Source organism: Bombus flavifrons, chromosome 5 (genome assembly GCF_040668555.2).
Source record: "Bombus flavifrons isolate JBK064 chromosome 5, iyBomFlav1_principal, whole genome shotgun sequence".
Lineage (NCBI taxonomy): Eukaryota > Metazoa > Arthropoda > Insecta > Hymenoptera > Apidae > Bombus > Bombus flavifrons.
In genome coordinates, this window is record NC_138446.1 from 13,115,314 (window position 1) to 13,129,912 (window position 14,599).

The 14,599-nt window shown below is 43.0% G+C and overlaps 1 protein-coding gene across 8 annotated transcripts in view; it reads left to right on the forward strand.

The window, feature by feature from the left end:
* Positions 1 to 14,599, forward strand: part of sick (sickie) — a 193,147-nt gene that overhangs the window by 68,289 nt on the left and 110,259 nt on the right. For 7 of the 8 annotated variants that reach the window (XM_069112536.1, XM_069112538.1, XM_069112533.1 and 4 more), the window contains one exon: positions 3,812 to 3,981. In XM_069112536.1, the coding sequence (XP_068968637.1) occupies positions 3,812 to 3,981 (170 nt within the window). Of the gene's footprint in view, positions 1 to 3,811; positions 3,982 to 7,417; positions 8,735 to 14,599 lie in introns of those variants that run through there. The other variant, XM_069112539.1, reaches the window with a different exon arrangement.

Sequence of the window (14,599 nt, forward strand, 5' to 3'; positions counted from 1 at the left end):
TTTCGATCGATCGTTATAAATTAAGATTAAATTATAGTTAGAAATGAAACGAAGATTAAGATTAAGAATAATTAACAAAACCGTTTGATAAATTAAGAAACCATCGTATTACGTTCGACGATCATAGTAAATTAAATCACGAGAGTCATGAGAATGGTTTTATAAAAGATATAGTAACAGATATAGGAAGGTCCATAGGAAATAAATAAAACTTGGATCGAGTAAACGAGCGCGCAAGATGTAGCAAGAAATCGGTAGATTGGCGATACGCATGAAATCGAAAGCCGAAGAGAGACAGGCTTCGAAGACGTTTCTTACGTTTCTTCTTTTTCGTTTCCTTGTTGTGTAGCGGAGAGGCGAGGACGTTACCATAAGGAGACATCTCTTGCCATCTTTGGCTCTGTAGCCGTTCTCCTTCCTCGAGCACGGTTTCTGAATTACAAACCTGATTCAATGTACACGCCATTCGGGCGATTTGAGGGACACGTAGCATCGTCGATCCGTTGATTGCATCTACCAATGGACTCGGTTAATTGGATACGCGTGATTCGATGGGAATTTTGACTCAGCCTGCGTTGCTCGCCATCGATATTCGTCATACGAATGGCGCAAGCTATTCTTAATACAGCGCGCGTAATACCATTTCACGGCTTTCCTTCGGTTTTATAGTTAGGCATAGTTGGAGCAAGCACGTCCAAAAATATGTCAGCTATTCGAGCTATGCGTCGAAACGATTTCAATCATCCGAGCCTTTCTCGTACAAGTTTCCAACTAACAACGTTAGTGAAATTACAACAAACGAGTGGCGTTCGATTTCTCTAGAAAGAAATAACTTACTTTCGTAAGATTACCCATCGTAGTAAAAAGTGCATCATCGTCGCTTTTCTCTGCTTTCCAATGTACTGAGTTCGTTGATATTGCTTCCAAGCGATTCATGTACATCGCGAGTTTAAATTCATAGTACAGACAAAGTCAGGGAAACTCTGTGGCACAAAATACGACGAAAATCAAGAATAAGTGAATCACGTCGAAAGCTTCATTCTCGAGACTAAATTTTCTTCAAAACGAGACTTCGAGCGAAACAAATCTTATTCCACATCTTCGACTTATCTTCGCTTTATCTGTAGAGTAACGTCCCGCCAATTATCCATTCCTATCGAATCGTATGTGATACACGTATTTAAAAAGTGGTAGTTTGGTGAATCGAAGGAATTCGAAGAAAATATCCAACGATCAACGTGGAGAATAGAACAACCTGTTGGATGCACCTTCGACCCTTTATTAGGAAGCACGATGTCTCCCTTAAGAGCAACGTTTTCTTTTTTCGCGGTCGAAGGTTCGCACGAGTACACGTTCGACGGAGACGGTCGACGACATAGACAGAGAAATGCATTAAAAAGCGCCATCGCCATTTACGGCTGTCATCCCGCGTGGATAACCCGTGAGTGCTCCGAGAGGGTTCCGATGTGTCGCGCTGCGATCTCGTGGACGACGCAAATCTGTACCGCGTGTATTCACAAAGGTCTGCGTCAACTTCGACAAAAGCTCGCAACCCTTTATCTTGTCGCGTCTTACTTTCGATTGAGATTTCATTTCAAAGCTTCGTCGTTAATGGAGTCTGATAAGGGTTTGGGGAACGTGCGTTCCTCCGAAACGAGGTTTCAATGGTTGCTCAGCATCAAAGACCGCGTCACTGTTTGATTTATTTGTTGCTAGAAGATTAATGATTCATCGTCGCTTGGAAATTTTGCGCTATTGAACATCCTATGGTTAAAAGTATTTCTCTTGATTGGGAATGTAAAAAGAACGACAAATGGAAATTTGGAAACGTATACCGCTTACGATTAGACCATGAATTCTTATGCAAATGGCTACGCATACAAGTATCGAAAGGACTAGAATTAAAATAGACATTCGTTTCACCTACTAAAAGTCCTGGATGTTTTCCCTTCTTTTACACCTTTAAATTTCTCGTAAATGCATGAAAAACCTTCGCAATCTACGTATAATATAGTTACGATAGCAGATCGATTCTTCGAAATACGTAATGGATGTCAAAGGAGATATAAATTTTATATAAATAGGATAAAGGATAAAGGAGAGCCCAAAAGATTTTCCGTTAATTTTCCATTGTTTGCTATTTCAATTCTTTGATTACACGTTATGTACACACGAGTACACGATAGAGTCTATAATTTCATAAAAATAGTAAATGAAGATATATGAAAATTACGAAAGAGAAGGATAAGATGGGAATAAAAGGTAGGCAAAAGTAAGAGCATGTTCTGTCAATTACTCGATCCACGTTTTCACGGTTTTCCTGAATTCTGTTTCTCTGTCGGATGTCCGCGGGCATGGCACCCCATCGTTGTTGGTCGCATGTAGCTCGTACGAACACACAGGCAATCTAGTTGTTACCTACGCGTGGGCACCCAGGGTATTGTCGGGTGAGTCATCTCTCTCTCTACCATAGCTCGTGTATACCTCTCACCACCCCGTGTGTGCAGCGTGTGCAGTATAGTACGGTTTGTTTTCTGGGTAAAAGCCGGAGCCGCCGTGGCTCTTAAGAACAATGGAAACAAAAGAGGCAGGCCGGCACGCGTGCTAGCACAAGGTAGCCATGGTCACGGCGGTCACGTTTCGTAGAATGTTGTGTCGTATATGTACACCGTGCTGCCGCGTCCTTTATGTACACCTACACCACGCTCCTGTACCTTCCTCGCGTTGCTCTACCCTCGAAACTATGTATGCCGATATGCACCAGTCACCTCGATACGTCTACCGTGTCTTGGATTCTCGACTATTGCTCCCAAACGACACCAGAGACGACGTTAACCCGTACTTTCCTCTCACTTTCCCCTTTCGTCTGGTTTACGTCCATTCTATTGGCTTGGCAACTAAGTGATTGCGGTTTTTGTCATTAGATGGTATTGAAAAAATCCGCAATCACTTAATTGCCAAGCCAATAGATGGAACGTTTGACACTTTTGCTACCGCTTATGGCGGAATATTAATTTTTCACGAAATGTACCAAATAGATATATGTTACGTTTGGTATCGTTATTCAACTCGTAAATATCGTGCGAGTAGAATTTACTTTGGTGGAAATGTATAGATTAATTTTTAATCCTTGGTTTCTTAATTGAATCGTTGATAATCGAGGCAACGTAAATTGTACACTCTTTCATTATAAATTACATATTTCATCTCGCTTTCTCTACTTAATATACTCGTGCTTTCTCAAATTTCACGAGAAAATTATGTATATAAATTAATGCAACGTAAATTCTTCATTTTTTTATTGTTAATTACTTGGTTTCTTTCGTTTCTTACTTTCCCTATTTTACATAGTATTTTCGTCGATTTAACGAAAGAAGTAAGAAATCTGACAACTACGAAAGAAACGGAATCCATTTGGAGTAAAGAGCTTAGAGCGTCAACCGATATTTCAGTCCCATTGAACTGTCACGTCAGTCATCAGAGATCTTTTCTCTCGCAGTTGTGAATCCAATTACAAACGGAATGTAAGACCACAGTCCTAGATAATGTTTCAACATCGACTGGATCGAATTCTGCATCGACATCCTTCACCGCGCCAAATGTAATATTGGATAAGGCGAATTTAAATTGAAAGCGCGCGTTACGCAACTGTCTTTCGACTTAGGCCACCGACTAGCTACGGGCATATCCTTGGGGATCTGTTGAAAGGAAGGAAAAAAAGAAAGAAATTTTCGATCGATTCGCATGGTGTACACGAGTACACATCGGTTCATAGCGTGATCGATGACGAGGTTTTACGTGTGTTGCGCAGGTCGAGAACGTGAGCCTGTGCTTAGGAGCGCTCCAAGCTCTTGGGGCGGACGTGGGCTCCGTGAATCCTGGCGAATTGGCTGCAGGATCAACCCTCTGGCCGGTCCTCGCCCTTCTTTACGCCCTCTCGCGATACAAGCAGAGAGCCAAACAGCTTCAAGACATGCCTAGGTAAGTTTCAACGCAGATTTCTTCTTACCGACTGTCGATGTAGATAATTCCAGTGGTTTGTATCTACCGCGGATAAGTTAGATTTCTTGTACTAACAGTCGATAACTGTGTATCATATCGATTGCAGATAAATTCGGAATTATCGAAACGTTACCATCAAATGCAAAGGAAGAATATCTTCTAAAAAGGATAATGCACGTAGTTCTTTAATATATTTTTAACTGATTTGATCGGATATTGAATACATTTCGTTTATGGATTTCGCCAATGATTTTTAGCCTCGTTTCGAAGGTAAACTGTACATCCGAATTTTCTGATACGATCGACCAGTAGTTTCAAGTAGATGGCCTTCTTTCCTTTTACCTTTCTTATCGCTAAAAAGAAATACGACGAACAATTTCCACATTACAAACGTCACTGTAGCGTGAAACTACGAAAATATTCGTTATATTTATAAAGTTACATGTTTGTTAATTTAGAAGACAGGAAATCGCATAAAAGACATTTGTATCGAGCTCTCTCGTATCGAGAGGTAAATTTTCAGTGACCATCGGCGTTCAATCTCAATTTCAATTTTCATCTCATCGTTATCGATCGGCATACATCGCGATAAGTAAACGTTCGTGTCGTGCTTTCGACTCATTACGGGAAAATTTTCGCGCACTTAGATCTCATCGTACTTTTATTCTTGGCGAGTTCGAATCGATACCGACGTCCCGTCAGACGAACGACCTGACGGCGTGCTCATTAACGTCCGCGTTAATCAAGCTGTACGCGTGCTCACACCACCGAACGAACGCGAATATCACGCTATATACATGCAGGAAGTGGCACGACTGTGTTTTACACAGCTGTATTTCGCGTAGTAACGTAATTGCGGGCTCTTCGGAGTTTCAAATATTTTAATTACTCCCGTCCGCGGTTAATTGCTCCCGCGGCTCGCCAGAGAACACCAAGGAGCCCCACTGACTTGCCGTTTTTCTTAATTCCCGTTTCCCGTGAGTCGCGACTGTCAAGGTCGTTATTTTTAAACCCACGCGCAAACTCACGCCTACGCGGGGCAGACTTTTCGCGGAGGTTGTGCTTTTCACCGAACGAACGAGACGATATTAATCTTCGTTACGTATCCCGGCGACAATTTTTCCTACAGTTGCTCGATATTTCAAACCGGCCGTTTTAAGAAACTTCGTATTACGACGTCCCTCGTAATTTGCATTTCCGTCTTTATCGGAAAATCGATAGCGTTCGAATAGAAACGTTTATTTCTCTCTTTTCTCTATTTGCGTCCGAAAAATTGTACTCGCGCCAACACGTGCAAGATAGTTGAAACGAATTAATGGAAAATCGTAACGTTCGAGCAAAATGGAAGAAGGAGGATCCCGCAGGGAAATTCGTGGCGAGTGGAATGCGAGGTTCGTCGTCTAATGGACCGTGTAACGATTCTTCGGCGGAATGGAGAAACGTAAACCGTCGGAACCTTTAGGAACGCTCGACATTAACATATTAACAATGCTCCATTATGCCCACGACTGAGTGTAGACCGTGGTCGTTGTGTTACGCTCGCCACACAATATAACCACACGTATACATCGAAACTCCCCCCGCAACACAAACCAGCCAACGTGGGTGTATTATGGCTCTGGCCCGTATAACAAGAATATAACGGGTAACCAAAAAATTCTATTCCATATTTTCCAGCCGATATATTACCCGTCACGAAAGCTCCTTAAATAAGAGTTCTGTCTTTTCCGTATACCCTTTGATCTTTCTGCTACTTGGTTCATACTTTCTAAATATTTACAAATATCTCATTTGGCAGCATCTCGTACGAACAAGACAAGTAGAGGGAACGTACGTTTGTTATTCACGCAAGTTTCGATTCATCGACTTCTAACTCTCGGTCGTTGCTTGTCAATTCGACGCGTTACGACAAATACCCTGGCACGATGCTGATGCGGCAAATTTTGCGTTTGCACAAAATTTGATATCTTTTATTTGTAATTAAAGAATATGCAAAGTTGTGATCTGATACAGCAGGGTCACGTGTATGTGAATTTCTTGTCAAAGGCGATATATTTACACGCTTATCATATTTACAAACGTTTACGAACTCTCGAGTAGTATGTTTCCATACGTAACACATAATGTGCTCTTTCAAACAAGCTTGCACGAAGCTTATTAATCAACCTAATTCATCTAATGTTTGTTTGACGCTAAGGGGCCGACGAGGATCAAGTATAACAACTAAAGTATCCGAAACGTAAACTAATAATTCTATATCGTACTTCTAAAAACACACACAGAAAAAAAAAAATAATCGATATAATCGATTAATTTAATCACGAAAAATTCACTAGTCTGGCGAAACCGTGTTACTCCGCTACGATATACGATACCAATGCGTGGATGGGAGGGATGCGAACTATCGTCGTCGGCTATCGGTACGAACCCATGAAACCGTACGAGACGTTCGAATCTGTAATTAAGTGGACTTCTCGAGCCACTCTGTAGAAAGCTACTCGTGCACCGTTTATACGATTTGTACACACGCTTGCGTGCAAGCAGAGGAGACACGCGCTCAACTCTTTGCGTACGAGGCTCATACTGGCGTACACAGGGTGTATTGTTGAGTCTCGGTACAATACTGTGCGCGTGCACGTGCTCCAGCTATGCCAGCATTATCATAAAAATGATTGAAAAATCCAGAATGGTAAGCGCTCGTGTGGGATTGGCCGGCTCTTACGGAAGTGGTGCGATGCGATTGGTCGCATGGATGCAGTGGGGAAATCCACGGAGGCTGTGGGGTACTGGTGTATAGAAGATAAAGGGAGAGCGAGAGGAAGAGAGAGAGAGAGAGAGAGAAAGAGAGGGATAGAGAGAACGACGAACAACACGGGAAGGCGAAGAGAGCGAAACGCGGTTGTCGGACGATTCGAGGGCGAAGAACGAAGAGGGGTTCATGGGGGTGAAAGCGAACAGACGAGGAGGGATGAGCCTGGGCTTTCACGTCGTGAAGAATAGAGAGGGTGGAGAATGGAAGGAGAGAAGAAGACAGAACGGAAGATAGAGAGAACACGAACGGAGAAGCTTGGTGCGAGGACGAAGGAGAAACGGATAGATAGGAATATTGCGAAGAAGAGATGAAACGTGTATACCAGAGACCCTGCTAAAGGGAAGGTATATCGCATCTGTATGGGGATCCAGAGAAGAGAAAGGGAGGAAGAACGAACGAGAGAGTCTGGGGTAACCAGAAGCGGGGAAGAGAACAGGGAACAGAAAATGAGAGAGAGAGAGAGAGAGAGAGAGAACGCGATGGGGATTGCTCGAATGAATAGTGGGGGCAAGGGCGAGAGAGGGAGAGAGCGAAAGAGAGAAGCCACGTGCTATGGGAACAGGAATGGTTCTCTCTCGGCGGGCCTCAGTTTGAAACGGGCCATCAACGATGCCTACACACCATGGCCACAGTATGACCGTGGAACAGCTCGCCATAAGGCATCGTCGTTGCTTCGGTGGAAGTGTAGTGTAGTGAACGAGGTTCCGTTCGGGACGACCGCTTTCGATTCCTGTTTCTGTTCGTGGATCGTGCGAATCAAGAGAACTGGCCCACGTAAACAAAGAGCGAAACAACACGTTGAGAAATATGCTTGCTTCGAAAAGGATCCGTACGTCGATTCGTTTCGAGAATATTGGGTCGATGTGCGCGATGATTCGCTCACGGTTCTCACGGTTGCACCGAGACAACGAGATCGACGGTTCGACGATCGATTCGTAGCGGGTGATCGAGAAACAATGAGATGGTTTTTGCCAAACAAACTGCAAAACGATGTACGGTTGCGTGCGCAACGACGCTTCCTGAAATGTTGTTTGCTTGGTCGCTAAGGGAATCAACATCGCTCCGTTAATAACCGGTTCATCGAGAGATAAATATAGTAACCGCTTCGAGAAAATCGGTAAAGATGTACCGGTTGTCGTCGGTGGTTCTCTCGAATTAGCGACTCGAGCGAAACCGCAGGATCGCCAGCTTCGACCGACCATGCGATTCGTTACATCGAGAGATTTACGGATGAGAGTAATTATAAATTACGAGCGCGGCTAAAGTCGTAAAATCGTTTATCAACGGTCGAATGAACGGCGATGATGGATTCGCGTGAATCCCACTAATCGCAGCGAACGGTGCTGTATATTTGCGCGAACGCAGCCAACGTATATGAATCAAGATGCAGGAAACGAATCATAAAGCCTAACAATAGTGTAACGGTGTAAGAAGAAATTGTAAGCGTGCGAATCGTCGATTCGACGAACCTAAACGAAAGATCGAAGTTAAAAGCGAAAGATATCGCGAGCGATATCGAACGACCAACCGAATGAATCACTGGCCGCGATTCTCTTTCCGATCGCGTTCTTCCTCCGCGTTCATCGATCCACGCACGCGACAGAGAATTTGGCAAAGAGCGACGCGACCGAACGTTCGTTTTTCGAGCAAGTTGAAACGTTGCTAAAAGCTGTCCCTACCTATTTGTTTATTTACCAAAGCGAGCGCGTTGCGTTGCGTCGCGTCGCGTCTACCGGTTGATTCATCGGGACACTTTTGACCGTCAGAAGTGTCAGTGCACGCAAGAAGTGCTACTATTTCGGATCGCGCGGAGACACGACCAAACTAGCCTGGAAATCGCTGCAAAATGGGAAACAGCGGAAGTAGCGGCGGGGCCAGCAGGAAGGCACGCAGCTTGCCAAATTCACCGGAAGCGCACAGGTATCGTTCTTCGTGATTCGATTTCAGTTTCTCGACCCTTTCGCCGCCACTTCTCCCGATACTTCCACCAACCGAAAACCGGTTATTTCGTTTGCGAATCTTTCCCACCTCCTTCCTCGCGTTTCCTCCGATTTTTCTTCGTGAATTCCAACCAAGCCGGATTCCAAATAAATTATGTACGACGTGTTTAAATATCTTTGTTCGCTTCGACTCACGATCGGCTAACGCGATGCCTCCTCGACCGAATAGATTACCATGCGATCTTACGTATGTATAATACATACTTAGTTTGCGGATTGAACTTTCACGATGACCGCCTTGCAAGCTGAAGTGTGTTCTATGTTTCCACGCGGCTTCTGGATTTCACGATCTACCCGTATCACGGCAACGAATACGTCTTGTGGTTCGGATTAACTATAGCCTTCGAACGTTAAACGTTTTACGACTAACATTTACGCGAATTGCAGCATGGTGAATTTATTACGACAAGAAGGAAAACGACCTGCTCCTCGTAAACAATACTCTGTTTGAATTCCATTTGTCTGGACTCGTCGGAAGTCAAATAGTTTGTACCAATGATTTTCAAGCTTTTCTATCTCACAACGCGTAAACTAATTACTAAAATTTGGCCGCACCCACGAGATACCTTGTATTTGCTTCGACACCGAGTGCTCACACCGGACGATCGTATACCTGGTTATTACTTGATCATCCAATGGAGAAAATGTCAGTGTCTCTGACTAAACAATCGGGTATTGCACGTTTGAAAAATTCTCGCGACACGCCAGTCGCAAATCGCCGGTTTATACGTTAAGAGTTCATCGATTCTTCGCATTGCCTATAATTTTTCGCTCGAGTAACAGCAGATAACAGAGTAACTCGAGTAACAAAATATATACGAATCGGTAGCAACTAAATTTTCAAGTATCGAGAAGTATTCTCGTAAAGTTAAGTGATCTTAGAGGAGAGCGAACGGAAAGAACTGTAAAAATGAGAATCACCCGGCGTGTATAATTACGCGATACAGACGAATAAGACATGCTCGGTCACGATCTATATTGAGAAAGGAAAAATTCAAAACCAGATACCCCGCCTCGTGTTCCGAGTGGCCATCGCCACGGGGCCCCGAAGACCGGTTAGGCCTTGACTGCAGGTCGCACCTCGACACCTTCTGTACGAGAACCTCCGACGCGAACACGCGATTCGATGAGAACATTCTGTCACGGCATCTTTCCAGTTGTAGATCACCTGCGTTTCACACGATCGACAAAAAAAAGAAAAAAGAAGAAACTCCTATACTGTTATTTCTTAGCAAGGGGGATTTTTCTGTCGATCGACGCCAATGTCCGTTGCCAGTATTCGCGTTGCAAATCATCGTTAATAAAAGGATAAGGACAGACATCGAATATTGTCCGACGATCGATATCCGATTACCGAACAAATCTTGAAACGTGAAAATCCAGTTTGGATTAAGAATATTCCGCGTACAGTATGTGCGCGCAAAATCAAGTGGCGTAGAACGAACTGTAATCTAGAACTAATTTCATCCTTTAATTGATTTCTTGCTTTACAAAGGACACTCGTTTCAATGCAACGCTGTATTTTTAGTTACGTCGATCAACCAACTACATATTCTTACGCTTCTTCGAAAAAATATCTGTCTCTTAACACGCGTGAAACGACTTCTGTCGCGTGTATAACAAATCGTACGTCGACGATAATGTTCCGTTATCTATTCGAAACATTTTTACGATACTTCTGGTGTTCTCGTAGTGCTCGTCTAATACACGTAATACGAACAATAACGTTACGTCGAAATTGCTTCGATCATTGTTACACCTACCTAGAAAAATCTTGTTTAACAAAGAATTGGTCGCAACGATGTTTGTCGATATAAATCTGAACCAAAGTATATCGTCGAAAATAATAATAATAATAATAACAATAATAATGATGATGATGATGATGATAGTGATAATAATAATAATAAAAAATAGCTATAACTTGTACGTTCGATCAAAACGTTAACGTTATAGCAGCTTAGAAAGACGATTCTGAGACGAGCCGAATTCGGGGGTGAAAAAAAGCTTAGGCGGCATTAGAAGGGACGAGTTGGGGAGACCCTAATAATTTTTAGGGACCACGAATCCCACGACCCTCGAATTCTACGCACCTGGCATTCGATCGACGAAAACCAAAGTTTCCTTTTAGAGAGCGAAAGGCATAGACAAACGTCGTATTTATGTTATTTTTGCCAGATGAAGCTAACTCGTCGAGCCAATGCTCCGACGGTGTATCACACAATGGAGCTAAAAAATCGGTTTTGCGAAATTCTGTCGTAAACGAAGTCCTGGCTGTTCCGTGGGAGAACCGGTCTGTTGGCACGACGCCTTTCGAATAAACTTCGCTCCACGCGAAGCAACTCGATTTCTGTGCAATTCAAATGCATCAAGTTCCTATTAAATGGCTGCCTTTGTTCTGGTTCATGTGTCCTCCCCGGAATCAATGGAGTTTCATATTTTGTAACACGACCTTCGTCGCGTACCCGCGGACGTGATAACGCCGATACAATGCTCGCGTACAAAATTCGTGTTTCGCTTTGCAACCTCGATATTTTTGCCCGTATAGCTCGGCCAAGTGTTCCGTTGCTTTGTGCTCGTTGCGATGTGTCGAACAGATGCGAATCAAACGGTTCTTGCGGAACGGTAGTGCGCCATTTTTAGTTAAATACGTGATTAAAAAGCTAAAATTAAAATACAAGTATACGAATATCAGATAACGATCGATTAAAATACGATCGATGGTATTTTAACGAAAAAGTCTGGTCGCGAAAGATATGTCTGTTTCGAACAGTGAGATGATAATAAGTTTGTATATAGTCGGTCATTGAACGAGCCGTATGTAAAATAGGAAGAATTTAAAGGACTGGCAGATATTTAAGGCTGATAAAATGAGAAACGTCGACGTAAGTATCAATAAATCGTATCGCGGTAATTACAATCGCATCGCATCGTTTGTCTCGTATACGTAGCTGCGCTTTCTAACAGAGGAATATCGATTAGCGACAAAGCTGCCGGTATCTACCGATTGTCGAACGAACGTTCTCGCAAGATTTATGAAACGGAAGGAACGTTCGACCGAAAGATTAATCATCTAACGAAAAACGTAGGAGAAAATAAAGTGTATCGTGGCGTATTAAAGGAAACAAGAAACGGAAGAAACTAGTGGAAGAGAAAAAAAAGGACAAAGAAAAGAAAAAAAGAAGCTGAGCACGGGTCGGTTATTCGCGAAGCACGTGGCACAGCACGGGTCGCGATACCGAACAGATACTTTCTCTTTCTTTCTCGCGTATTTCCTTTTTCCTTGCCCTTTCGTCTCTCCTTTTTCACCGACTACGCCTGTAAGTCGACCCGTTTGATTTATTATTCGCGACTCGTGCGATTATTTCACGCGGGGCCCATCGTTCCTCTCCCTTCGTTTCGTCGTCGTCGTCGTCGTCGTCTCCCTTTCCCTTCGTTTGTTAGCTGAAATTCTCTTTATTTAGCGAACGAGTTCAAAGACATCGGAGAGACGAGCGTGAGTCCATGTTTTCGATGTGAATGGCCGCAGAAATAGATTCTCGAGTACGTTTTCGCTCCTGTTAGCGATCGCCTCGTTAAAGTGCGTAGTTCGACGTCGAAAGATCGATCCGACGATTACGCGGCGCTCAATGCTATGTCACCGTTGCCTCTGTAACGTTTCGCCTTTGAATTTCCTGCTTTTCAACGAAAGCCGATCGGTACGCGATGTTCGGAAAACGCCGCGAACTCTGTTTCGCTGATTTGACACGACTCGTTAGAAGGGCAGATAGAGAGCTTTGTAATTAAAACGCATGGTCCTCGCGTTACGCAACGTTTGAATATGTCGAACGAGGCTCATCGAACAAAAGGACTCGATTATTTTAGTCAACGCGAGGAGACTGAACGATCCTTTAGACCCTCTCACTTCTTGCCTTTATATTTAATTATCCGTACAATTGTATGGCACAAATTTAATTAAGATTCGAATCGATTCAAGTAATCGATTAATAATGGCAAAATTTTATTCGTTACAAACCACTCGTATCGTTGGCAGAAAGCTTTAATCAAACCTGTGATTATTGTCAAAATAGTATCGATTTTAATACATTTCGATATAGTAGGAATGTTAAATGAAAATTTATAAGAACAAGGTAATCTATCGAGTAACATCGACGAACAAGATCACCAAATATTTTACATGGATTTGTAATATTTTAAAAATTCCTTGTATATTTGTCGATTACTTTGCCGAAGGTATATATCGTAAGTGTACACGTGATAAAACTGTTACTCGAACTTCTCGAATACTCGAACGTATTCTTCGTAATACAAACACTCGAGGGAAAGTCACTTCCCGCTGGCAAAACGTGCCTCCCCGAATGTCATAATTAAGTGTAACCTTTGGACGGTCTCTTGTCGCGAACAAAGAGCGGCGTTCGATCGTTTCGAAGCGAAGATCCGGTCGTGCCCTGAGAACTCGCGGCCGACCAACCTTTTTGTTCGGTGGTTCACTTAGGTATTTGCCGTTCCTTAAATCAAACCCTCTGCATCCTGTTACACGTAAAACGCGTACGACCGGCAATTTTTTCCAACGATATTCACTTATCGATGTTACTTTAATGTTTCTTCAAAATTATCTTGGCTATGATGAAAAGGCGGTAATATCACGTGAGTCGGTCGACAGTCACGAGAAAATTACAGTGCGCAACGCAAGATCGTGGACGCGATGTCTTTCTGATGAAAATTAATGCTTTTTGTAACCAGTTTTATAAATAGATCGAAATTACATCTAACAGTACCGATATATTCTTGCCTAACTGGACTGACTTGTTGTTACGTTTATGACTGTGGATTTTTATAGAAATTCATGTTTCTTTTGGATAAGAAAACGAAAATATAAATACTAAATACGTGGGTTTGTTTCGTTATTAGGTAAAAATGTAATAAGCTTGTAATTAATTCTCGTAGAGATTTTTTCGTTCGCGATCTCACGTTATAGATCGCGTACAGTTTCTTGAACTCGATTATTTTCGTAAGACGAAACAATATTTACGAGTTCGATGATTATAGGCAATCGATGATTGTTTTTATTCGAGTCGAAGCGATTCTTGGAAAAGGTCTCAGCTGGATTTCGTTAACTCGATATTGCTCGCGAGTTCTGTTCAATTTACGCGACCTTTTAATACCTAAAAAAATATTCGGAAAGGAAAAATATTGCCCGATCAGAAGGCAGTTTTCTTTTGTCAAATGGCGATGTATATTAAGCGACGTTAGTCATCGGAAGGCTGAATACACCCGCGTGTAATAAACGCTTGTCCCGCGTCCTTGCGTTTCTCAACGTGGGGAATAATAAGCGGTGCTCTGGACGCTTGTGATAATAATATCGTCCGCGTGGAATAGTGCGTCGGCCTTCCTGGTAGAACACCGTCCTTTTTCTCGAGATTATCTAAATTTATCTCGTGCTCTGGAACAACGTGCAACGGCTCCTTCGGCTTAACGTACTTTCTCCTCGTGCTCCTTTCAACCACTCGAGAATCGGCCTTATAGCCTCCTCGCGAAGAGTAATTATTCCACTCCGAATTAATTATCGAGGCTTTTTCGCGTAAATCATCGGGATCCTGAGATGCACGCTCTTGATACGTGGAAGTCTTAAACACGAGTGTCTGGCGTGCATCGAAACCCATTTATACTTTTACCTCGTTCTATGCGGTTTCGTTATGCAGCCAGTCGCGAAAGACTGCGCACACCTGTCGAATTTTGCGTATCTGGCTTGCCAAAGAAACTAAAAACGCGGTTAAAATTATTC